The sequence below is a fragment of the Xenopus tropicalis genome, chromosome 8 (genome assembly GCF_000004195.4).
Source record: "Xenopus tropicalis strain Nigerian chromosome 8, UCB_Xtro_10.0, whole genome shotgun sequence".
Lineage (NCBI taxonomy): Eukaryota > Metazoa > Chordata > Amphibia > Anura > Pipidae > Xenopus > Xenopus tropicalis.
This window is the reverse complement of record NC_030684.2, coordinates 3,163,873-3,191,306: the sequence shown is the minus strand read 5'-3', so window position 1 is coordinate 3,191,306 and position 27,434 is coordinate 3,163,873. Positions and strand designations below refer to the sequence as shown.

The following is a 27,434-nucleotide window of genomic DNA, read 5'->3' as shown; positions in this document are numbered from 1 at the left end:
CACAGGACACTGCCCCGATTGGAGGCAGAAATATAAAGGAGATTTCTCTTTCTGCACAGGCATCAAACAGCGAGACGCTGGCCGGGGGAGAGCTGGCAGCGGGCAACTGACAGGTAGGAGCCGTGTATTCTGCCCGGGCTCTATGTGGGCATTACGGACTAAGCAAAGACACACTGGGCTACTTAGTAGCAGCTACTTGTCACGGCTACTAAAATAGACAATGCTGATTATTTACCCATAATCGTCTCTACGTGTGTGGCAGAGGCAATTCCCAGGACTGTCTGTGGCATTTAGTAGCTGCTACTAAGTAGCTCCGTGTGTCTTATCTGGGTCTCTGCTTCCTACAGTTGCATTTGCAGGAAGGAAAGGGAAACAATGCAACGTATTGCCTGCAGGAATATCAATCCCCAGCACACACTTATATGTAGTTATTATAATGTGCAGAGGGTTATAGTTCAGCTGCTTCTACTCCTCTCTGTCTATGTTTCCTATATATTTATAGTTTTTTAGTTAATTGTCTTCTTCTTCCAACTATTAGAAAGCTCAGCAGTAATTGAATTAGTTATTATGTTATTCATTGATAAACAGGAAAGCCGTGGCACTGGGAATGGTGGCACAAGAGCCGGTGAGTCAAGCCCCTGGCATGGAGGAGATACTGCCCACCCTGCTGTCCCCCCAGCCCCATGTGGTTCTGCAGGCGGTGGAACAGATAACAAGTGCGATACAGACCAATCGCAACGAGCTGGCGGAGACTCTGATGAACGGAAAGAGATGTAGGAAATACATGGAGACCCTGTGCCGCCTTCTGCACTCCTCTGATATCAGGTGAGGGGGCAATTAAGCACCCCAAATCCCCCCCTAACTGGCCTTCAGGCTGGGCCCCCTTAGCCCATAACAAGGTTACAGATATATAGAAACATTGGGGTAACAGTCACCCCGCTATAGTTCCAGGGGTACCCAGGGCACAAATAAGCACTCACCCCAAATCCCCCCTAACTGGCCTTCAGGCTGGGCCCCCTTAGCCCATAACAAGGTTACAGATATATAGAAACATTGGGGGTAACAGTCACCCCGCTATAGTTCCAGGGGTACCCAGGGCACAAATAAGCACTCCACCCCAAATCCCCCCCTAACTGGTCTTCAGGCTGGGCCCCCTTAAGCCCATAACAAGGTTACAGATATATAGAAACATTGGGGTAACAGTCACCCCGCTATAGTTCCAGGGGTACCCAGGGCACAAATTAAGCACTCACCCCAAATCCCCCCCTAACTGGCCTTCAGGCTGGGCCCCCTTAGCCCATAACAAGGTTACAGATATATAGAAAACATTGGGGGTAACAGTCACCGCTGCTATAGTTCCAGGGGTACCCAGGGCACAAATAAGCACTCACCCCAAATCCCCCCCTAACTGGCCTTCAGGCTGGGCCCCCTTAGCCCATAACAAGGTTACAGATATATAGAAACATTGGGGTAACAGTCACCCCGCTATAGTTCCAGGGGTACCCAGGGCACAAATAAGCACTCACCCCAAATCCCCCCCTAACTGGCCTTCAGGCTGGGCCCCCCTTAGCCCATAACAAGGTTACAGATATATAGAAACATTGGGGGTAACAGTCACCCCCTATAGTTCCAGGGTACCCAGGGCACAAATAAGCACTCACCCCAAATCCCCCCCTAACTGGGCCTTCAGGGCTGGGCCCCCTTAGCCCATAACAAGGTTACAGATATATAGAACATTGGGGGTAACAGTCACCCTGCTATAGTTCCAGGGGTACCCAGGGCACAAATAAGCACTCACCCCAAATCCCCCCCTAACTGGCCTTCAGGGCTGGGCACCCCTTAGCCCATAACAAGGTTACAGATATATAGAAACATTGTGGGTAACAGTCACCCTGCTATAGTTCCAGGGGTACCCAGGGCACAAATAAGCACTCACCCCAAATCCCCCCTAACTGGCTTTCAGGGCTGGGCCCCTTAGCCCATAACAAGGTTACAGATATATAGAAAACATTGGGGTAAACAGTCACCCCGCTATAGTTCCAGGGGGTACCCAGGGCACAAATAAGCACTCACCCCAAATCCCCCCTAACTGGCCTTCAGGCTGGGCCCCCTTAGCCCATAACAAGGTTACAGATATATAGAAACATTGGGGTAACAGTCACCCCGCTATAGTTATGGGGAGGGTTACTGGTATTTACAGGGCCGGACCGTGGGTTCCCAGTGAATTCTCTCCCAATCAGAGTGGTTACTGGCTGAGTAAATAAACCCTATTATACAGGAGGGGACACAGTGAGCCCAACGCCCTGTTTATTTACCTTCAGTGAGGGGGGGGGGGGGGAAGCCGCACACAGTGAACACAGCCCCTGCATCACATGACTGATACTCAGCACCCAAGGCAAGACTAATCCCCAGCAAACAACTACTGACCCAGTTGCCTGAACCCGACTGGTTATACTGGGGATAGAGGGATCATATTATCAACAAGTGCCGGCCACGTGGGGCAAGTTTATGGCACGTTTATAACTTCATTCAAACTGCTCCCTGGTTGCTAAGGTCATTCGGATCCTAGCAACCAGACTGCCGCTAAAACTACAAATGGGAGAGCTGCCGAATAAACATTAAAATAACTTAAAAAGCTAAAATAAATGAAGACCAATTGCAAATTGCCTGGGAATATTACTCTCTACTTAATACTAAAAGGTGAACTTCCCCTTTAAAAGGACAGGAGGACTTTCCTGCCCTGCTTTTGGCCGTCGGTGCTAGGTAACAAGGCGGCGGTGCCCCCAGGAGAGTGAATTGGGTAATACGTGCAGTTTTCAGAAGGCCATTCGCTATCTATAGGAGCCGTGCCCGGGCCGGCGCTGCCATGGGGATTGTACATAGGGACGAGGTCATCAGCCAACAAACCCTGCACATTTACAGAAGGGGCTGGAATTTATTTCCCTTTCTCTGCTTATCTCTCTGTCCCAGAATAGCCAGTACCCGGGGGAGCGGCACCTGTTTGTTTCAGTTGCCTTGTTTTCTATTAATCACTCTGCTAATTAGGCAGTTTAAACCAATGAATGCTTCGGTTTATGAAAGGATCCCCCCCATTGTAAGCAGCAGTCCTGCCCTGCTTTATGGCTGAGATTCTAGCTATCTGTATAACAGAGCATTCTGTCACAGTGGCACAGATCCTATCTGATCCCCCCATTGTAAGCAGCAGTCCTGCCCTGCTTTATGGCTGAGATTCTAGCTATCTGTATAACAGAGCATTCTGTCACAGTGGCACAGATCCTATCTGATCCCCCCATTGTAAGCAGCAGTCCTGCCCTGCTTTATGGCTGAGATTCTAGCTATCTGTATAACAGAGCATTCTGTCACAGTGGCACAGATCCTATCTGATCCCCCCCATTGTAAGCAGCAGTCCTGCCCTGCTTTATGGCTGAGATTCTAGCTATCTGTATAACAGAGCATTCTGTCACAGTGGCACAGATCCTATCTGATCCCCCCATTGTAAGCAGCAGTCCTGCCTTGCTTTATGGCTGAGATTCTAGCTATCTGTATACAGAGCATTCTGTCACAGTGGCACAGATCCTATCTGATCCCCCCCCCATTGTAAGCAGCAGTCCTGCCCTGCTTTATGGCTGAGATTCTAGCTATCTGTATAACAGAGCATTCTGTCACAGTGGCACAGATCCTATCTGACCCCCCCATTGTAAGCAGCAGTCCTGCCCTGCTTTATGGCTGAGATTCTAGCTATCTGTATAACAGAGCATTCTGTCACAGTGGCACAGATCCTATCTGATCCCCCCATTGTAAGCAGCAGTCCTGCCCTGCTTTATGGCTGAGATTCTAGCTATCTGTATAACAGAGCATTCTGTCACAGTGGCACAGATCCTATCTGATCCCCCCATTGTAAGCAGCAGTCCTGCCTTGCTTTATGGCTGAGATTCTAGCTATCTGTATAACAGAGCATTCTGTCACAGTGGCACAGATCCTATCTGATCCCCCCCGATTGTAAGCAGCAGTCCTGCCCTGCTTTATGGCTGAGATTCTAGCTATCTGTATAACATATAATCTCATAAAACTCATACTCCAGAGAGGCCGCTGGCAGATTTCAGTCCCACGCTGTGGATAAATAGTGTTTTCTTACAAGCGGTTCCCCAGCAACTGATTAGCTGAGCCGGGCTGCTCTGTTTACAATCATGGCGTGCCAAGTTTAGGGGCACAATAGGAGGTAAGCGGGGGGGGGGTTGGATTAAGGAGAGAGTAACAGTTGGTTCTACTGAAAGATCAAAGTGGCTGAAATGAATACAGAGGGATCTTAATTACTCTGTTTTATAGACCATTTACAAATGTGGGATACTTCCCCTTTAAAATGATTATTACACACACTTTATATAAAAAAAATATATATATATATTCCATCCTACGTTTATACACCCAGGCTCTGTTTCTCGTCGCCCCCTGTAGGCTGTGCAGTAACGTGGCGTACATCCTGGGCACCGTGGCTGAAGACCAAGCTGTGGCCGTAACGTTGGTGGAACTGGCAGAGGCCTCGGAGGGCTGGGACATGCTGGCGAGACTGGGAGCCATGTTGCTGTGGGACGACACGGAAGCGGTGATGAACTCTGCCGGAGCCTTGGGAACTCTGGTAAGTCCCCTGCTGAGCTGGAAGCTGCCATATTGGTTCCCTTACAGTATGAGTATATACGGTATAGAACGTTCTTTCTCTATATATTTGTACCTATAGATATGTGGGAGCTGCCATATTGGTTCCCTTACAGTATGAGTATATACGGTATAGAACGTTCTTTCTCTATATATTTGTACTTATATATATGTGGGAGCTGCCATATGAGTATATACGGTATAGAACGTTCTTTCTCTATATATTTGTACCTATAGATATGTGGGAGCTGCCATATTGGTTCCCTTACAGTATGAGTATATACGGTATAGAACGTTCTTTCTCTATATATTTGTACTTACCTAGATATGTGGGAGCTGCCATATTGGTTCCCTTACAGTATGAGTATATATACGGTATAGAATGTTCTTTCTCTATATATTTGTACTTATATATATGTGGGAGCTGCCATATGAGTATATACGGTATAGAACGTTCTTTCTCTATATATTTGTACTTACCTAGATATGTGGGAGCTGCCATATTGGTTCCCTTACAGTATGAGTATATATACGGTATAGAACGTTCTTTCTCTATATATTTGTACTTACCTAGATATGTGGGAGCTGCCATATTGGTTCCCTTACAGTATGAGTATATATACGGTATAGAACGTTCTTTCTCTATATATTTGTACTTATAGATATGTGGGAGCTGCCATATTGGTTCCCTTACAGTATGAGTATATTCAATATAGAACATTCTCTCTCTCTCTCTATATATATATATATTGTTTCGCTGGCCATGTGACTATACGCGAGTGGAAGCGTGTTTGGCTAGTTTGGGCGCACTACGGGCCAGCATAATATTTGCCCAGGGCAGCAGAGCGTGACCGGTTTGTGGCACTAAGGCAAATACTCAGCAGGGGAAACTGTAACAACTGAGAGGCTGAATGGCTTTGTTTTTGTTTGGCAGCAGCGAATATTTACTGTTTGCGTTTAATCCGCGTATAACTGATTGTCCAATAGAGCCACACACACTGCTACCGGAACATTGTGTCTCCCGGGGTTGTTCTACCTCGTAATGTTTATATACACACTGAGCAAGCAAGCATGTATTATAAGGGATAATGTACCCCCTACTGTAAATGATAAGGATATTATCAGTCACTGCCGGGTTCTGTGCCCATATAAAGGCACAAGGCTGCAGGCTGAGTTATACAGGGAACTCTGAGTATCACTCATGTATTATAAGGGATAATGTACCCCCTACTGTAAATGATAAGGATATTAGCAGTCACTGAGGGGTTCTGTGCCCCCCATATAAAGGCACAAGGCTGCAGGCTGAGTTATACAGGGAACTCTGAGTATCACTCATGTATTATAAGGGATAATGTACCCCCTACTGTAAATGATAAGGATATTAGCAGTCACTGAGGGGTTCTGTGCCCCCCATATAAAGGCACAAGGCTGCAGGCTGAGTTATACAGGGAGCTCTGAGTATCACTCATGTATTATAAGGGATACTGTACCCCCTACTGTAAATGATAAGGATATTAGCAGTCACTGAGGGGTTCTGTGCCCCCCATATAAAGGCACAAGGCTGCAGGCTGAGTTATACAGGGAACTCTGAGTATCACTCATGTATTATAAGGGATAATGTACCCCCTACTGTAAATGATAAGGATATTAGCAGTCACTGAGGGGTTCTGTGCCCCCCATATAAGGCACAAGGCTGCAGGCTGAGTTATACAGGGAACTCTGAGTATCACTCATGTATTATAAGGGATAATGTACCCCCTACTGTAAATGATAAGGATATTAGCAGTCACTGAGGGGTTCTGTGCCCCCCATATAAAGGCACAAGGCTGCAGGCTGAGTTATACAGGGAACTCTGAGTATCACTCATGTATTATAAGGGATAATGTACCCCCTACTGTAAATGATAAGGATATTAGCAGTCACTGAGGGGTTCTGTGCCCCCCATATAAAGGCACAAGGCTGCAGGCTGAGTTATACAGGGAACTCTGAGTATCACTCATGTATTATAAGGGATAATGTACCCCCTACTGTAAATGATAAGGATATACAGGTATCTAATAGTAGTGATGATGTATATGAATTTACTCTGGGCCCAACAGGCAGAGACAAGCAATGGGCGCCACTGGCTCCTCTGCTCCCCCAATTCGGACTTTATCATTGAGAATATTACGGCGCTGCTGAGCTCCCCCAATGACTGGACAGCGAGTAACTGCGCCCTGGTGCTGGCGCGCATCGCCATGAGCCAAGAGGGCTGCTCCCGCCTCATCGCTCACCCCCAAGCTGACATCATACTGAAGAGGCTCATATCATCCCTGCGGGCAGATGAAGCAGGTAGGTGCTAGTGAATACTTACCCTTTGCCCCCTTTATATGAACCTAAAGCCCCCCCCGGAGCTACAGATCTCACTGCTCTCCCCCAGGGTGTGGCCTGAACGCGGCGTTTGCCCTGGGGCGTCTCTGCGATACAGATGTGGGGAGAACGCGGGTGCTGAGTCTGCCAGAGGCCAACGCCATGGTAACAAACACAATCTGCAATTGGTCTTCATTTTCTATTATTTGCCTTTTTTTAAAAAAAATTATTTAGCTTTTTGTTCAGTGGCTATCTGGTTGCTAGTTGCCAAGTTAACCTAGCAACCAGGCAGTGATTGGAAAGAAAAACAGGAATATGAATAGGGGAGGGGCTGAATAGAAAGATAAGGAATAAAAAGTAACAATAACAATAAAACTGGAGCCTCACAGAGCAATAGGGTTTGGCTGCCGGGGTCAGTTATCCTGTTGCTAGGGCTCCAATTACCTTAGCAACCAGGGAGTGGATTGAATGAGAGGCTGGTATATGAATAGGGGAGGGGCTGAATAGAAAGATAAGGAATAAAAAGTAACAATAACAATAAAACTGGAGCCTCACAGAGCAATAGGGTTTGGCTGCCGGGGTCAGTGACCCCCATTGGAAAGCTGCAAAGAGTTGAAAGGAGAAGACAAATAATTCAAAAACTATAAAAAATGAAGACCAATTGAAAAGTTGCTAAGAATAGATCATTCTATAACATGGACCCCCCTGACTGCTTTCTGTGCCCCTTACAGGTGGCAGCTCTAGGGGAAATGATGTCGGCGGCGGATGAGGGGGGCAGCCGTAACGCCTGCTTTGCCCTGACTTGCCTCGCCGCCGACCAAGCGGGGCACCAACACGTCCTACAGAGCCCACACTTCCCCCCCATCCTGGATACGCTGTGCTGCCTGCTGCAGTCTGAGGAGCAGGAATCCTGCTGGTTTGCAGCCATGTATGTACTGAGGCCTGCGCCCCAACCCTACCCACAGGCACCCCAACCCTACCCACGGGGACAGGGGCGCCCCAACCCTACCCACAGGCACCCCAACCCTACCCACGGGGACAAGGGCGTCCCAATCCTACCCACAGGCACCCCAATCCTACCCACGGGGACAGGGGCGCCCCAACCCTACCCACAGGCACCCCAACCCTACCCACGGGGACAGGGGCGTCCCAATCCTACCCACAGGCACCCCAATCCTACCCACGGGGACAGGGGAGCCCCAATACTACTACCCACGGGCACCCCATTCCTACCCATGGGGACAGAGGCGCCCCATTCCTACCCACGGGGACAGGGGAGCCCCAATCCTACCCACAGGAACAGGGGTGCCCCATTCCTACCCATAGGGACAGGGGCGCCCAAATCATATCCATAGGGACAGGGACGTCCCATTCCTACTCATAGGGACAGGGGCGCCCCAATCCTACCCATAGGGACAGGGGCACCCCAATCCTACCCACGGGAACAGGGGTGCCCCATTCCTACCCATAGGGACAGGGGCACCCCAATCCTACCCACGGGAACAGGGGTGCCCCATTCCTACCCATAGGGACAGGGGCGCCCAAATCATATCCATAGGGACAGGGACGTCCCATTCCTACCCATAGGGACAGGGGCGCCCCAATCCTACCCATAGGGACAGGGTCGCCCAAATCTTACCCATGGGGACAGGGATGCCCCAATCCTACCCACAGGGACAGGGGCGCCCCAATCCTACCCACGGGGACAGGGGCGCCCCAATCCTACCCATAGGGACAGGGGCGCCCAAATCCTACCCACAGGGACAGGGGTGCCCCAATCCTACCCATAGGGACAGGGGCGCCCAAATCATATCCATAGGGACAGGGACGTCCCATTCCTACCCATAGGGACAGGGGCGCCCCAATCCTACCCATAGGGACAGGGTCGCCCAAATCTTACCCATGGGGACAGGGATGCCCCAATCCTACCCACAGGGACAGGGGCGCCCCAATCCTACCCACGGGGACAGGGGCGCCCCAATCCTACCCATAGGGACAGGGGCGCCCAAATCCTACCCACAGGGACAGGGGTGCCCCAATCCTACCCATAGGGACAGGGGCGCCCCAATCCTACCCATAGGGACAGGGGTGCCCCAATCCTACCCACAGAGACAGGGGCGCCCCAATCCTACCCATAGGGACAGGGGCATCCCAATCCTACCCATGGGGACAGTGGTGCCCCAATCCTACCTACGGGGTTGCCCCATTTCTACCTACAGGGATGGGGGCACCCCAATCCTACCCACAGGGACAGGGTCACCCCATTCCTACCCACAGGGACAGGGGTGCCCCAATCCTACCCACGGGGACAGGTCGCCCCATTCCTACCCAAAGGGGCACCCCATCGGGGGGAGAGGGGGTACAATTGTGCCCGGCCCAGTGCGGGTCCCGCGGGTATCGGGCCAGCCCAGACATCACTATCTCCTACTAACTTTCTAGAAGTGGGAATGAATGGTTATTGGGCCCCACAGTAAGATCATTGGGCCCCTGAGGTACTGGATGGGGTTATGGGCACCAAAGAAACTCTTCTTCTTCTTCCTCACAGGACGGTGAAGGTTTTATCCAGCCAGGCAAAGGGGGTTGTCCGACTGCGCCAGAACCAGCGGTTGGAGGCGGTGCTAAAGGTACCGGGCCTTACTTTATTCTGATACAGTGTTACAATAGCGATTCCCTACTCATCCGGTTCTGCCCCTGCCCGGGGTATTTATCAGTCCAGCAATGACAAGAAACTGTGCCAAAGGCTACGGGCACACAAACAACTAAATAAACATGATTAATGGCTCCTCATTCCCTGGGATCCTCCTTATATCCCTGATCTGCAACAAAGAATTCCTCGTAAATGATTTACTAGGGGGCCGAGGGGGCTGCCTCCGGGAATGCTGGCTGGGACACCGCTGTGATTAATGGCGGCCATGTTGCCCCAGAGACAGTCACCGTGGTTACGCTGGGAGCAAGAGATTTGGGAATAAATGTGTTTCCTTAACTGCCCCCCCAAACACAATGTGCAGCCTGTATTGCCTTGAACTGAGGCTTATATATATACATATTATTATTATTATTATTAACATTTATTTATAAAGCGCCAACATATCCCGCAGCGCTGTACAATAAGTGGGTTTCATACATTGGGCATACAGAGTAACATATAAAGCAACCAATAACCGATACAGGAGGTGAAGAGAGCCCTGCCCAAAAGAGCTTACACTCTACAAGGAGTAACATATAAAGCAATCAGTAACCGATACAAGAGGGGAAGAGAGCCCTGCCCAAAAGAGCTTACACTCTACAAGGAGTAACATATAAAGCAATCAGTAACCGATACAAGAGGGGAAGAGAGCCCTGCCCAAAAGAGCTTACACTCTACAAGGAGTAACATATAAAGCAATCAGTAACCGATACAAGAGGGGAAGAGAGCCCTGCCCAAAAGAGCTTACACTCTACAAGGAGTAACATATAAAGCAATCAGTAACCGATACAAGAGGGGAAGAGAGCCCTGCCCAAAAGAGCTTACACTCTACAAGGAGTAACATATAAAGCAATCAGTAACCGATACAGGAGGGGAAGGGAGCCCTGCCCAAAAGAGCTTACACTCTACAAGGAGTAACATATAAAGCAATCAGTAACCGATACAAGAGGGGAAGAGAGCCCTGCCCAAAAGAGCTTACACTCTACAAGGAGTAACATATAAAGCAATCAGTAACTGATACAGGAGGGGAAGGGAGCCCTGCCCAAAAGAGCTTACACTCTACAAGGAGTAACATATAAAGCAATCAGTAACCGATACAGGAGGTGGAGGGAGCCCTGCCCCAAAGAGCTTACACTCTACAAGGAGTAACATATAAAGCAATCAGTAACCGATACAGGAGGGGAAGAGAGCCCTGCCCAAAAGAGCTTACACTCTACAAGGAGTAACATATAAAGCAATCAGTAACCGATACAGGAGGTGGAGGGAGCCCTGCCCAAAAGAGCTTACACTCTACAAGGAGTAACATATAAAGCAATCAGTAACCGATACAAGAGGGGAAGGGAGCCCTGCCCAAAAGAGCTTACACTCTACAAGGAGTAACATATAAAGCAATCAGTAACCGATACAAGAGGGGAAGGGAGCCCTGCCCAAAAGAGCTTACACTCTACAAGGAGTAACATATAAAGCAATCAGTAACCGATACAGGAGGTGGAGGGAGCCCTGCCCAAAAGAGCTTACACTCTACAAGGAGTAACATATAAAGCAATCAGTAACCGATACAAGAGGGGAAGGGAGCCCTGCCCAAAAGAGCTTACACTCTACAAGGAGTAACATATAAAGCAATCAGTAACCGATACAGGAGGGGAAGAGAGCCCTGCCCAAAAGAGCTTACACTCTACAAGGAGTAACATATAAAGCAATCAGTAACCGATACAAGAGGGGAAGAGAGCCCTGCCCAAAAGAGCTTACACTCTACAAGGAGTAACATATAAAGCAATCAGTAACCGATACAGGAGGGGAAGGGAGCCCTGCCCAAAAGAGCTTACAATCTACAAGGAGTAACATATAAAGCAATCAGTAACCGATACAGGAGGGGAAGGGAGCCCTGCCCAAAAGAGCTTACACTCTACAAGGAGTAACATATAAAGCAATCAGTAACCGATACAAGAGGGGAAGAGAGCCCTGCCCAAAAGAGCTTACACTCTACAAGGAGTAACATATAAAGCAATCAGTAACCGATACAAGAGGGGAAGGGAGCCCTGCCCAAAAGAGCTTACACTCTACAAGGAGTAACATATAAAGCAATCAGTAACCGATACAAGAGGGGAAGAGAGCCCTGCCCAAAAGAGCTTACACTCTACAAGGAGTAACATATAAAGCAATCAGTAACCGATACAAGAGGGGAAGAGAGCCCTGCCCAAAAGAGCTTACACTCTACAAGGAGTAACATATAAAGCAATCAGTAACCGATACAAGAGGGGAAGAGAGCCCTGCCCAAAAGAGCTTACACTCTACAAGGAGTAACATATAAAGCAATCAGTAACCGATACAGGAGGGGAAGGGAGCCCTGCCCAAAAGAGCTTACACTCTACAAGGAGTAACATATAAAGCAATCAGTAACCGATACAAGAGGGGAAGAGAGCCCTGCCCAAAAGAGCTTACACTCTACAAGGAGTAACATATAAAGCAATCAGTAACTGATACAGGAGGGGAAGGGAGCCCTGCCCAAAAGAGCTTACACTCTACAAGGAGTAACATATAAAGCAATCAGTAACCGATACAGGAGGTGGAGGGAGCCCTGCCCCAAAGAGCTTACACTCTACAAGGAGTAACATATAAAGCAATCAGTAACCGATACAGGAGGGGAAGAGAGCCCTGCCCAAAAGAGCTTACACTCTACAAGGAGTAACATATAAAGCAATCAGTAACCGATACAGGAGGTGGAGGGAGCCCTGCCCAAAAGAGCTTACACTCTACAAGGAGTAACATATAAAGCAATCAGTAACCGATACAAGAGGGGAAGGGAGCCCTGCCCAAAAGAGCTTACACTCTACAAGGAGTAACATATAAAGCAATCAGTAACCGATACAGGAGGGGAAGAGAGCCCTGCCCAAAAGAGCTTACACTCTACAAGGAGTAACATATAAAGCAATCAGTAACAAATACAGGAGGGGAAGAGAGCCCTGCCCAAAAGAGCTTACACTCTACAAGGAGAAAGGGTCGAGACACAAGGTGTGAGAATACCCAATCAGTGCCCGACATTCCCGGGAGCATTTACCCAATCAGTGCCCGACATTCCCAGAGCATTTACCCAATCAGTGCCCGACATTCCCTACTGCATTTACCCAATCAGTGCCCGACATTCCCAGAGCATTTATCCAATCAGTGCCCGCCATTCCCTAGAGCATTTACCCAATCAGTGCCCGCCATTCCCTAGAGCATTTACCCAATCAGTGCCCGCCATTCCCTAGAGCATTTACCCAATCAGTGCCCGACATTCCCTAGAGCATTTACCAAATCAGTGCCCGCCATTCCCTAGAGCATTTACCAAATCAGTGCCCGCCATTCCCAGAGCATTTACCCAATCAGTGCCCGCCATTCCCTAGAGCATTTACCCAATCAGTGCCCGCCATTCCCTAGAGCATTTACCAAATCAGTGCCCGCCATTCCCAGAGCATTTACCCAATCAGTGCCCGCCATTCCCTAGAGCATTTACCCAATCAGTGCCCGCCATTCCCTAGAGCATTTACCAAATCAGTGCCCGCCATTCCCAGAGCATTTACCCAATCAGTGCCCGCCATTCCCTAGAGCATTTACCCAATCAGTGCCCGCCATTCCCTAGAGCATTTACCCAATCAGTGCCCGCCATTCCCGGGAGCATTTACCCAATCAGTGCCCGCCATTCCCTAGAGCATTTACCCAATCAGTGCCCACCATTCCCTGAGCATTTACCCAATCAGTGCCCGACATTCCCTAGAGCATTTACCCAATCAGTGCCCGCCATTCCCTAGAGCATTTACCCAATCAGTGCCCGCCATTCCCTAGAGCATTTACCCAATCAGTGCCCGACATTCCCTACAGCATTTACCCAATCAGTGCCCACCATTCCTTAGAGCATTTACCCAATCAGTGCCCGACATTCCCAGAGGCATTTACCCAATCAGTGCCCAACATTCCCAGAGGCATTTACCCAATCAGTGCCCGACATTCCCTAGAGCATTTACCCAATCAGTGCCCAACATTCCCAGAGGCATTTACCCAATCAGTGCCCGCCATTCCCAGGAGCATTTACCCAATCTGTGCCCGACATTCCCTAGAGCATTTACCCAATCAGTGCCCGCCATTCCCTAGAGCATTTACCCAATCAGTGCCCGACATTCCCTAGAGCATTTACCCAATCAGTGCCCGCCATTCCCTAGAGCATTTACCCAATCAGTGCCCGACATTCCCTAGAGCATTTACCCAATCAGTGCCCGACATTCCCTAGAGCATTTACCCAATCAGTGCCCGCCATTCCCTAGAGCATTTACCCAATCAGTGCCCGACATTCCCTAGAGCATTTACCCAATCAGTGCCCGACATTCCCTAGAGCATTTACCCAATCAGTGCTCGCCATTCCCTAGAGCATTTACCCAATCAGTGCCCGACATTCCCTAGAGCATTTACCCAATCAGTGCCCGCCATTCCCTAGAGCATTTACCCAATCAGTGCCCGCCATTCCCTAGAGCATTTACCCAATCAGTGCCCGACATTCCCTAGAGCATTTACCCAATCAGTGCCCGCCATTCCCTAGAGCATTTACCCAATCAGTGCTCGCCATTCCCTAGAGCATTTACCCAATCTGTGCCCGCCATTCCCTAGAGCATTTACCCAATCAGTGCTCGCCATTCCCTAGAGCATTTACCCAATCTGTGCCCGCCATTCCCGGGAGCATTTACCCAATCAGTGCCCGACATTCCCTAGTGCATTTACCCAATCAGTGCCGACATTCACTAGAGCATTTACCCAATCAGTGCCCGACAGTCCCTAGAACATTTACCCAATCAGTGCCCGACATTCCCAGGAGCATTTACCCGATCAGTGCCCGACATTCCCTAGTGCATTTAACCAATCAGTGCCCGACATTCCCTAGAACATTTACCCAATCAGTGCCCGACATTCCCTAGTGCATTTAACCAATCAGTGCCCGACATTCCCTAGAACATTTACCCAATCAGTGCCCGACATTCCCAGGAGCATTTACCCGATCAGTGCCCGACATTCCCTAGAGCATTTACCCGATCAGTGCCCGACATTCCCTAGTGCATTTAACCAATCAGTGCCCGACATTCCCTAGAACATTTACCCAATCAGTGCCCGACAGTCCCTAGTGCATTTAACCAATCAGTGCCCGACATTCCCTAGAACATTTACCCAATCAGTGCCCGACATTCCCAGGAGCATTTACCCGATCAGTGCCCGACATTCCCAGGAGCATTTACCCGATCAGTGCCCGACATTCCCTAGAGCATTTACCCGATCAGTGCCCGATATTCCCTAGTGCATTTACCCAATCAGTGCCCGCCATTCCCTAGTGCATTTACCCAATCAGTGCCCGCCATTCCCTAGTGCATTTACCCAATCAGTGCCCGACATTCCCTAGTGCATTTACCCAATCAGTGCCCGACATTCCCTAGTGCATTTACCCAATCAGTGCCCGCCATTTCCTAGTGCATTTACCCAATCAGTGCCCGCCATTCCCTAGTGCATCTACCCAATCAGTGCCCGACATTCCCTAGTGCATTTACCCAATCAGTGCCCGACATTCCCTAGTGCATTTACCCAATCAGTGCCCGCCATTTCCTAGTGCATTTACCCAATCAGTGCCCGACATTCCCTAGTGCATTTACCCAATCAGTTCCCGACATTCTCTAGTGCATTTACCCAATCAGTGCCCGCCATTCCCTAGTGCATTTACCCAATCAGTGCCCGCCATTCCCTAGTGCATTTACCCAATCAGTGCCCGCCATTCCCTAGTGCATTTACCCAATCAGTGCCCGCCTTTCCCCAGTGCATTTACCCAATCAGTCCCCGCCATTCCCTAGAGCATTTACCCAATCAGTGCCCGACATTCCCTAGTGCATTTAACCAATCAGTGCCTGCCATTCCCTAGAGCATTTACCCAATCAGTGCCCGACATTCCCTAGAGCATTTACCCAATCAGTGCCCGACATTCCCTACAGCATTTACCCAATCAGTGCCCGCCATTCCCTAGAGCATTTACCCAATCAGTGCCCGACATTCCCTAGAGCATTTACCCAATCAGTGCCCGACATTCCCTAGAGCATTTACCCAATCAGTGCCCGCCATTCCCTAGAGCATTTACCCAATCAGTGCCCGACATTCCCTAGTGCATTTAACCAATCAGTGCCCGCCATTCCCTAGAACATTTACCCAATCAGTGCCCGACATTCCCAGGAGCATTTACCCGATCAGTGCCCGACATTCCCTAGTGCATTTACCCAATCAGTGCCCGACATTTCCTAGTGCATTTACCCAATCAGTGCCCGCCATTCCCTAGTGCATTTACCCAATCAGTGCCCGCCATTTCCTAGTGCATTTACCCAATCAGTGCCCGACATTCCCTAGTGCATTTACCCAATCAGTGCCCGACATTCCCTAGAGCATTTACCCAATCAGTGCCCGCCATTTCCTAGTGCATTTACCCAATCAGTGCCCGACATTCCCTAGTGCATTTACCCAATCAGTGCCCGACATTCCCTAGTGCATTTACCCAATCAGTGCCCGCCATTTCCTAGTGCATTTACCCAATCAGTGCCCGCCATTCCCTAGTGCATTTACCCAATCAGTGCCCGACATTCCCTAGTGCATTTACCCAATCAGTGCCCGACATTCCCTAGTGCATTTACCCAATCAGTGCCCGCCATTTCCTAGTGCATTTACCCAATCAGTGCCCGCCATTTCCTAGTGCATTTACCCAATCAGTGCCCGACATTCCCTAGTGCATTTACCCAATCAGTGCCCGACATTCTCTAGTGCATTTACCCAATCAGTGCCCGACATTCCCTAGTGCATTTACCCAATCAGTCCCCGCCATTCCCTAGAGCATTTACCCAATCAGTGCCCGCCATTCCCTAGTGCATTTACCCAATCAGTGCCTGCCATTCCCTAGTGCATTTAACCAATCAGTGCCCGCCATTCCCTAGAGCATTTACCCAATCAGTGCCCGACATTCCCTAGAGCATTTACCCAATCAGTGCCCGACATTCCCTAGAGCATTTACCCAATCAGTGCCCGCCATTCCCTAGAGCATTTACCCAATCAGTGCCCGACATTCCCTAGAGCATTTACCCAATCAGTGCCCGACATTCCCTAGAGCATTTACCCAATCAGTGCCCGCCATTCCCTAGAGCATTTACCCAATCAGTGCCCGCCATTCCCTAGAGCATTTACCCAATCAGTGCCCGCCATTCCCTAGAGCATTTACCCGATCAGTGCCCACCATTCCCTAAAGCATTTACCCGATCAGTGCCCGCCATTCCCTAGAGCATTTACCCAATCAGTGCCCGACATTCCCTAGAGCATTTACCCAATCAGTGCCCGCCATTCCCTAGAGCATTTACCCAATCAGTGCCCGACATTCCCTAGAGCATTTACCCAATCAGTGCCCGACATTCCCAAGAGCATTTACCCAATCAGTGCCCGACATTCCCTAGAGCATTTACCCAATCAGTGCCCGACATTTCCTAGTGCATTTACCCAATCAGTGCCCGACATTCTTTAGTGCATTTACCCAATCAGTGCCCGACATTCTTTAGTGCATTTACCCAATCAGTGCCCGACATTCTTTAGTGCATTTACCCAATCAGTGCCCGACATTCCCTAGAGCATTTACCCAATCAGTGCCCGCCATTTCCTAGTGCATTTACCCAATCAGTGCCCGACATTCTTTAGTGCATTTACCCAATCAGTCCCCGACATTCCCTAGAGCATTTACCCAATCAGTGCCGCCATTTCCTAGTGCATTTACCCAATCAGTGCCCACCATTCCCTAGTGCATTTACCCAATCAGTGCCCGCCATTTCCTAGTGCATTTACCCAATCAGTGCCCACCATTCCCTAGAGCATTTACCCAATCAGTGCCCACCATTCCCTAGAGCATTTACCCAATCAGTGCCCGCCATTCCCGGGAGCATTTACCCAATCAGTGCCCGCCATTCCCGGAAGCATTTATCTAATAATAACAGAATAAGAATAATAACGATACCCCATTGCTCCCCAGAAAGTATCCGGCTCCCATCACACAGGGAAGGAAGTGCTGGAAGAGGTGGAGCAGACATTAAAGAACCTTCAGCGCCTCCCCCATCCCGCTGCCCCCCAAGCAAAGCGCCTTGACTCCGGCTCGGTGTGGGTCAGCTGGGAGGGACACAGAGTAGAGATTGGCTGCCCGGTTACATACAGGTGGGTACTAACAGCACCGACCCGTTGTTCTGATAGTCCAAATGAGACAGATATCCCCATGTTTATTTCCTCCTTTCCCCTATTTCTTGCAGACTGTATGATGGTGAAAGGCTTCTGTACCGGGGCCCATCCTGCTCCTTTCTAGCCCCTCAGGGCAAACCCGGCCAACAGTACCACCTGAAGGTTGTCATGGAGACTGAAGTGGACCAGAGCCCAGACAGTCCTGTCACTGTGTTGTCGATGGAAGAGCCACTACCCAGCAGCCCACGAAACTTCCAAGCCATTGGCCGAACATCCACACAGATGAAACTGGGCTGGTCCCCTCCGGCAGACCGCGGTGCCACCATAAAGTACTATATAGTGTATCAGGGGGACGCGGTCATTGAGACGACGCCGGAGCTAAGCTGCATAGTCGGGGGCCTCTCCCCGGGCACCAAGTACATGTTTAGTGTGTGTGCTTGCACCTCTACAGGGCACAGCCAAAAGGTCCCTTTGGTGGCCAAAACAATGGACAACGGAGACCACGCTCCTGGCAAACTGAATCTCTATGTCATTGGCCGGAGCGAGATCTTCATCACTTGGGAGGGTCCCAAAGCTCCTCTTGGCAGGTTCTTCAACTACGAGCTGTGCCTAAATGGGAAAGCGGTCTACTTGGGCACGGAGCGCTCTTACACGGCCCGTCGCCTGGTTCCTAACATGGAGTACACCTGCACCGTCTGCGCCATCACCAGCGAAGGGCGATTCGAGAGCCGGCCCATCACCAAGCGCACTGCCAAAGATGAATATGTAGGACTTAGCAGGTCCAATGCCTACGGCAGCTTGGGAGCCGGCAAAACCAGCAGAACCAAAGACAAGAAGGTCAACACTTCAAAATCCAGGTACAACTAGAGCTACTGTCACGTTCTGCCATAGGACACGAGGCATGGGGGCTATTGGCTATTTCTGCACCGGTGTAGAACGCTACTTGGTAGCGAATTCATTGACTCTATCCCTTTAATTTCCCCATCTAGGAGAGATTCCATCCTCTCGTGGACTACAGAATCCAGCGATGGTGCAGAAGGTTCAACCAAGGTGAGTGTGCACCAAGGGGTGGGATACCAAAGGGTGGGATACCAAGGGGTGGGATAACAAAGGGTGGGATACCAAGGGGTTGTATACCAAAGGGTGGGATACCAAGGGGTGGAATACCAAAGGATGGGATACCAAAGGATGGGATACCAAAGGATGGGATACCAAAGGGTGGGATACCAAGGGGTGGGATACCAAGGGGTGGGATACCAAGGGGTGGGATACCAAGGGGTGGGATACCAAAGGATGGGATACCAAAGGATGGGATACCAAAGGATGGGATACCAAAGGGTGGGATACCAAAGGATGGGATACCAAAGGATGGGATACCAAGGGGTGGGATACCAAGGGGTGGGATACCAAGGGGTGGGATACCAAAGGATGGGATACCAAAGGGTGGGATACCAAGGGGTGGGATACCAAAGGATGGGATACCAAGGGGTGGGATACCAAGGGGTGGGATACCAAAGGGTGGGATACCAAAGGGCGGGATACCAAAGGGTGGGCAGCTGACGCTGAAGGAACATCCTAAAGGGGACACCAACCCTCTGTGTCTCATTGCTTAGCCCGAATCTCACGGTGACGTCACCAGTCCACGGCCACAGAAGAAGATCCAACAGAACAATAAGCGTGGCCCCGAGAGAACTGCCTCCAGTCAGGGGAAGAGAACCCAAGCCAAGGGAAATGTCCGGCGCTCCCCTAAGGTAATGTCTTGGGGTACACTGCTGTACGTAGGACCATTTGGGCTAAATATTCAATGGCCGCCCTATCTAACTGCTACTTTCTCTGTAGCTGGCCAAACAGAGCCGGGCCAAAGGATCAGAAATGGTGGGTCAGGCTACGGCTTCGGCAGACAACAGGAAGTTGCAGAACGCGATGGGCTTGCGTCCCGTACCCGTAGCTTCTCTTTGCAACTTGACCCCGGAGGACCTCCTGCTGCAGCGAGCCAAGACAGACAGCGCCCTCATGTGGTGCCAAGGTCAGGGAATGTAGGTACCACCACTTCCACTGCCTTTATTGCCTTCAACCTGTATATAAAGCCATTCATATAATGAGCCCCATTCTGCTCTCCATGGCAGGCAAGAGGATCTGGGAGAGGCTAATAAGGATGGGGGCCCCAGGAAGCCATTACAGCCCATACGAGGTAAGATGGTTCCAATGGGATGTGGATCAGAACATTAGAATATCCAAATGGGGTTGACCAACTTGTAGCCAATAAGAGCATTAAACCACCCCCAGGTCTCGACCAACCTGTGGCAAAATAGAGCATTAAAGTCATATGGTTAAGAGCCAAGTGCAGCCAATCAGAGCATCAGAACATTCAGAGGACTAGGCCAAACTCTAGCCAATCAGAACATCCAATGTGCTTAACCAACTTGTAGACAATAAGAGCATTAGAATATCCAGAGGACTAGATCAACCTCTAGCCAATCAGAGCATCAGAACATCCAGAGGAGTAGGCCAAGCTCTAGCCAATCAGAGCATCAGAATATCTAGATGACTAGGTCAACCTCTAGCTAATCAGAGCATTAGAACATCCAAAGTTCTTAACCCACTTGTAGCCAATAAGAGCATTAGAATATCCAGAGTTCTAGACCAACCTCTAGCCAATCAGAGCATCAGAATATGTTGATGACTAGGCCAACCTCTAGCCAATCAGAGCATTAGAACATCCAGAGGAGTAGGCCAAGGTTTAGCCAATCAGAGCATCAGAATATTTAGATGACTAGGCCAACCTCTAGTCAATCAGAGCATTAGAACATCCAAAGTGCTTAACCAACTTGTAGCCAATCAGAGCATTAGAACATCCAGAGGAGTAGGCCAAGGTTTAGCCAATCAGAGCTTCAGAATATTTAGATAACTATGCCAACCTCTAGCCAATCAGAGCATCAGAATATCCAGAGAACTAGGCCAAGCTCTAGACAATCAGAGCATTAGAACATCCAAAGTGCTTAACCAACTTGTAGCCAATAAGAGCATTAGAATATCCAGTGGACTAGACCAACCTCTAACCAATCAGACCATTAGAATATCCAGAGGACTAGACCAACCTCTAGCCAATCAGACCATTAGAATATCCAGAGGACTAGACCAACCTCTAGCCAATCAGTGCCAACATCTACCCAATCAGAAAATTAGAATATCCAGTGGACTAGACCAACCTGTAACCAACCAGACCATTAGAATATCCAGAGGACTAGACCAACCTCTAGCCAATCAGACCATTAGAATATCCAGAGGACTAGACCAACCTCTAGCCAATCAGTGCCAACATCTACCCAATCAGAGAATTAGAATATCCAGGGGACTAGACCAACCTCTAGCCAATCAGTGCCAACCTCTAGCCAATCAGAGAACTAGAATATCCAGAGGACAAGACCAACCTCTAGCCAATCAGTGCCAACCTCTAGCCAATCAGAGTATTAGAACATCCAGGAGACTAGACCAACCTCTAGCCAGTCAGTGCCAACCTCTAGCCAATCAGAGCATTAGAATACAGGACTAATTACAGGGTGGAACCCTGCCCAATGAGCAAGCCCAATACAAGTCTACAAACCCCGGCCTTTAGGCGGAGCCTAAGCAGAGACATACTGTGACCTCAGCAGATCCGACGCTCAGATTCAGACACAGGAACCAGGCGCCTAGAGCTTGGGACGGTACCGGGCCTCTGAAGGCTGGGGAAGGAACGTTGCCCAGATCCGTCGCTCCAACTACCAACGAGGAAGACAAGGGTCGCCCAAAGCCGGAGTGTAAGGGCCTGATGGGTAAAGACGCCCTGATGTCACGAGTGGCGGGTGAGCATCAAACACTTCAATCTCATTGTAGGTGAAAGGGAGATATAGGTTAGATCTGTCTGTGTCTGTCTCTGAGTCTGTCTCTGAGTCTGTCTCTAAATATGTCTCTGAGTCTGTCTCTGAAGGCCGGGTGTGAGGGGCACAACAAGGGTTATGCACTGCTTCCTGGTCCCAACATCTGAACTGAGATTATCTGCTCTACAGGCTTACTGACCAACAGGCACCCAGCCTTCTCCCAGCTCTCTGGGGAAACGACCCAGCGGCACAACCTGGGGAGAAAACCAGTAACGTCAGTCAAGGGCTACAGGTACCCCCATACTGTACTGTCTGAGGGAAACACTATGGCACCCCCATACCCATATGTATAAATACAAATATACAGAGAGGGAATGTTCTGGGCACACAATAAGCTGTACCCCCATACTGTACTGTCTGAGGGAAACACTATGGCACCCCCATACCCATATGTATAAATACAAATATACAGAGAGGGAATGTTCTGGGCACACAATAAGCTGTACCCCCATACTGTACTGTCTAAGGGAAACACTATGGCACCCCCTACCCATATGTATAAATATAAATATACAGAGAAGGAATGTTCTGGGCACACAATAAGCTGTACCCCCATACTGTACTGTCTAAGGGAAACACTATGGCACCCCCTACCCATATGTATAAATACAAATATACAGAGAAGGAATGTTCTGGGCACACAATAAGCTGTACCCCCATACTGTACTGTCTAAGGGAAACACTATGGCACCCCCTACCCATATGTATAAATACAAATATACAGAGAAGGAATGTTCTGGGCACACAATAAGCTGTACCCCCATACTGTACTGTCTAAGGGAAACACTATGGCACCCCCTACCCATATGTATAAATACAAATATACAGAGAAGGAATGTTCTGGGCACACAATAAGCTGTACCCCCATACTGTACTGTCTAAGGGAAACACTATGGCACCCCCTACCCATATGTATAAATACAAATAAGTAAATGTGCTGCAATCTGGCTTTTGTGCCCTTTAATGTCTCTGGGTTCTCTTCTGTTTCCAGGATACGAGGGTCCCTCCCAGAAAATATTCAGAGGGGCACTTTGACTTTAGTAGGATATCCAGGAATTGGCTTCCGCCCAGCACAATCAGCTTATACAGTAGGAAGCCAGTCCAACTCACTGTCCTAAAGCTAAAGGGGGGAGACCCTTTAATGGACAATATCAAAGGAAAATGAGGCTCATCTATGGACCACCTCAGAAAAAGTTAGCCCAAACTATGGGCAATATCAGAAGAAAATAGGTCCCACCAATGGACAATATAAAAAAAAAATGGGATCCATCTATGGACAATATCAACGGAAAGTAGGACCCATCTATAGACCCTTTCTGAAGAATAGTGGGACCCGTCTATAGGCAATTTCAGAAGAAAGAGGGACCCATCTATGTACAATATTAGTAGAAAGTGGGACCCATCTATGGACAATATCAACGGAAAATGGGGCTCATCTATGGGTAATATCAGAAAAAGTAGTCCCCACCTATAGGCAATTTCAGAAGAAAGTGGGCCCCACCTATGAACATTATCAGAAGAAAGTGGTACCTAACTATGGACAATATCAAAAGAAGGTGGGCCTCACCAGTGGACAATATCAGAGTAAAGTGGGACCTATCTATGGACAATATTAGAAGAAACTGGGACCCACCAATGGGCAATATGAAAAGAAAGTTGGACCCACCTATGGGCAATATGAGAAGAAAGTTGGACCCACCTATGGGCAATATCAGAGGAAAGTGGGACCCATCTATGGACAATATGAGAAGAAAGTTGGACCCACCTATGGGCAATATAAGAAGAAAGTTGGACCCACCTATGGGCAATATGAGAAGAAAGTTGGACCCACCTATGGGCAATATGAGAAGAAAGTTGGACCCACTTATGGGCAATATGAGAGGGAACTGGGAGCCACCTATGGGCAATATGAGAAGAAAGTTGGACCCACCTATGGGAAATATGAGAGGGAACTGGGAGCCACCTATGGGCAATATGAGAAGGAACTGGGAGCCACCTATGGGCAATATGAAAATAAAGTTGGACCCACCTATGGGCAATATGAGAAGGAACTGGGAGCCACCTATGGGCAATATGAGAAGGAACTGGGAGCCCCCTATGGGCAATATGAGAAGAAAGTTGGACCCACCTATGGGCAATATGAGAGGGAACTGGGAGCCACCTATGGGCAATATGAGAGGGAACTGGAGCCCCCTATGGGCAATATGAGAAGAAAGTTGGACCCACCTATGGGCAATATGAGAAGGAACTGGGAGCCCCCTATGGGCAATATGAGAAGAAAGTTGGACCCACTTATGGGCAATATGAGAGGGAACTGGGAGCCACCTATGGGCAATATGAGAGGGAACTGGGAGCCCCCTATGGGCAATATGAGAGGGAACTGGGAGCCCCCTATGGGCAATATGAGAGGGAACTGGGAGCCCCCTATGGGCAATATGAGAGGGAACTGGGAGCCCCCTATGGGCAATATGAGAGGGAACTGGGAGCCCCCTATGGGCAATATGAGAAGTAACTGGGAGCCACCTATGGGCAATATGAGAAGGAACTGGGAGCCCCCTATGGGCAATATGAGAAGGAACTGGGAGCCCCCTATGGGCAATATGAGAGGGAACTGGGAGCCACCTATGGGCAATATGAGAAGGAACTGGGAGCCACCTATGGGCAATATGAGAAGGAACTGGGAGCCCCCTATGGGCAATATGAGAGGGAACTGGGACCCACCTATGGGCAATATGAGAAGGAACTGGGAGCCCCCTATGGGCAATATGAGAGGGAACTGGGAGCCACCTATGGGCAATATGAGAGGGAACTGGGAGCCCCCTACGGACAAGCAGTGCCCTGAGTGAACCCTTAGCATCATTACTCGGAGTTACTGTAACTGGAAACTTACACAATGCCTGCAGTTTCTGAGCAATATCAAATGAACAGACCAACAGCCAATAGGGTGGCCTTATAATTAGCCAAACAATACAGCGTTGCACCCACGGGGTGTCATATGTTGGGGAACTAAAGGCTAAATGAGCTGGAAGCACTCACTGGCACTGCTACATATCATTATACCAACAAAAGGCCGATCCACCCTGAGAGACCTCTCTGGGCTGGGGGTAATTACACCGTGTTCCGACTCAGTAGAAGGTTCATTCGAGTTGCGCAAATGGCATTTCCCGAACAGATAAATAAGAGTTATATAAAAGATATAAAACATGTTTGTGTTTGTTGCCCCTGAATATAATGTGTGCTATGGTTATGTCTGTTATTGGGGAGTCTTTATCCAGTGCGCACGTGACTGCCGCTACTTCCTGCTCTTCTTTCCAACTCCCCGAAATCCATTCATTTCACATCTTCATTATGACAATAAACCTGATGTACAGACATGGTGGAGAACTGACTTCTGCTACATTGTTTTAAGAGTCAGAACCAAAGAACAGAAAGGGACAGGACTTCCCTGTGACAGCAGCTACAGCCCTACTATTCCCCCCCCCAGCACCCTGTAACAGCAGCTATAGCCCCACTATACCCCCAGTACCCTGTAACAGCAGCTATAGCCCCACTATACCCCCAGTACCCTGTAACAGCAGCTATAGCCCCACTATACCCCCAGTACCCTGTAACAGCAGCTATAGCCCCACTATACCCCAGTACCCTGTAACAGCAGCTATAGCCCCACTATACCCCCAGTACCCCATGACAGCAGCTATAGCCCTACTATACCCCCAGTACCCTGTAACAGCAGCTATAGCCCCACTATACCCCCAGTACCCCCTGACAGCAGCTATAGCCCCACTATACCCCCAGTACCCCCTGACAGCAGCTATAGCCCTACTATACCCCCAGTACCCCTGACAGCAGCTATAGCCCCATTATACCACCAGTACCCCCTGACAGCAGCTATAGCCCCACTATACCCCCAGTACCCTGTAACTGCAGCTATAGCCCCACTATACCCCCAGTACCCCCTGACAGCAGCTATAGCCCCACTATACCCCCAGTACCCCCTGACAGCAGCTATAGCCCTACTATACCCCCAGTACCCTGTAACAGCAGCTATAGCCCCACTATACCCCCAGTACCCCCTGACAGCAGCTATAGCCCCATTATACCACCAGTACCCCTGACAGCAGCTATAGCCCCACTATACCCCCAGTACCCCGTGACAGCAGCTATAGCCCCACTATACCCCCAGTACCCCCTGACAGCAGCTATAGCCCCACTATACCCCCAGTACCCCCTGACAGCAGCTATAGCCCCACTATACCCCCAGTACCCCCTGACAGCAGCTATAGCCCTACTATACCCCCAGTACCCTGTAACAGCAGCTATAGCCCCACTATACCCCAGTACCCCCTGACAGCAGCTATAGCCCCATTATACCACCAGTACCCCCTGACAGCAGCTATAGCCCCACTATACCCCCAGTACCCCATGACAGCAGCTATAGCCCCATTATACCACCAGTACCCTGTAACAGCAGCTATAGCCCCACTATACCCCCAGTACCCTGTAACAGCAGCTATAGCCCTACTATACCCCAGTACCCTGTAACAGCAGCTATAGCCCCACTATACCCCCAGTACCCCCTGACAGCAGCTATAGCCCCACTATACCCCCAGTACCCTGTAACAGCAGCTATAGCCCCACTATACCCCCAGAACCCCCTGACAGCAGCTATAGCCCCACTATACCCCCAGTACCCCCTGACAGCAGCTATAGCCCTACTATACCCCCAGTACCCCCTGACAGCAGCTATAGCCCCATTATACCCCCAGTACCCCCGTGACAGCAGCTATAGCCCCACTATACCCCCAGTACCCCGTGACAGCAGCTATAGCCCCACTATACCCCCAGTACCCCCTGACAGCAGCTATAGCCCCACTATACCCCCAGTACCCCCTGACAGCAGCTATAGCCCTACATTTCTGCCACAGGTTATCGGGCAAAGAGAGATTTATGTTATGGCAAACTTTGGGTTCAGCCTCAACCGCACTTGCCGGGAAGCATTTTCTAGAGGCAATAGAGAAATACTGCCCCCTGGTGGCCAGGCTATAGAATGTGGGTGTTTGTATTTGCCAAGCAGTACATTTTGAATAAATCCTCTGTCAGGCTTAGAAGAACCTGGGTTTATATTTCTATTACCTGTAGCAGGAAGTGTTAGTGCACGCTTAAATACATCCCCAACTGGCAGCTAAATGCAGATTTCTGTACATTGGCATCAGTCGGCCACATTCCAACCATGGGGCAAGGGAAGTGCAACTGCATTCAGATAGGTGTCTGTCTGGGACACATTCAGTCCAATGGAATTCAAACACATGGAAAGCTAGGGAGTTGTTCACACTGACTAAATCACCTCGTGAAGCTACTGGTCAAACTAAGCTCAGCTTTAAGCCACACAGAAATCCCAGGTAAGTGTATAATGGGTTAAAAAGGAGCACATTTTTATCCTAAACTCTGCTTGCCGGTTGCTACAGTTTCAGTGACCCTAGCAACCAGGTTGCAAAGGTATTTGGCGCAGGTCAAAAACAAAAATACAATAGAAAGAGTGCCGCACATATATATTATATATATTAGCA

The 27,434-nt window shown here is 49.4% G+C and overlaps 1 protein-coding gene across 3 annotated transcripts; it reads left to right on the top strand.

Annotated features, from left to right (window-relative positions):
* The first annotated feature begins 23 nt into the window (after nt 1-23).
* Nucleotides 24-25,239, top strand: LOC100485040. Of its 3 annotated transcripts, none has more exons than XM_002941975.5 (16): nt 24-113; nt 589-825; nt 4,456-4,636; nt 6,753-6,984; nt 7,073-7,167; nt 7,734-7,930; nt 9,548-9,626; nt 17,751-17,929; nt 18,022-18,807; nt 18,940-19,000; nt 19,564-19,701; nt 19,790-19,986; nt 20,077-20,141; nt 21,604-21,792; nt 21,997-22,099; nt 22,859-25,239. In XM_002941975.5, the coding sequence occupies exons 2-16, from the start codon at nt 608-610 to the stop codon at nt 22,983-22,985; spliced, it is 2,847 nt and encodes a 948-aa protein (XP_002942021.3). In that variant the 5' UTR covers nt 24-113; nt 589-607; the 3' UTR covers nt 22,986-25,239. The 3 variants fall into 3 exon arrangements, with proteins under 3 accessions (XP_002942021.3, XP_031747456.1, XP_031747457.1); XM_031891596.1 differs by having other exon boundaries at nt 21,601-21,792; XM_031891597.1 differs by lacking the exon at nt 24-113 and having other exon boundaries at nt 738-825; nt 4,430-4,636; nt 21,601-21,792.
* The last annotated feature ends 2,195 nt before the right edge of the window (nt 25,240-27,434 follow it).

Coding starts and splice junctions, on each gene's coding strand:
- LOC100485040 (XM_031891596.1), top strand. CDS start 608: ATGGTGGCACAAGAGCCGGTGAGTCAAGCCCCTGGCATGGAGGAGATA. Junction 7,168..7,733: donor TGCCAGAGGCCAACGCCATG/GTAACAAACACA, acceptor TGCCCCTTACAG/GTGGCAGCTCTAGGGGAAAT. Junction 7,931..9,547: donor TCCTGCTGGTTTGCAGCCAT/GTATGTACTGAG, acceptor TCTTCCTCACAG/GACGGTGAAGGTTTTATCCA.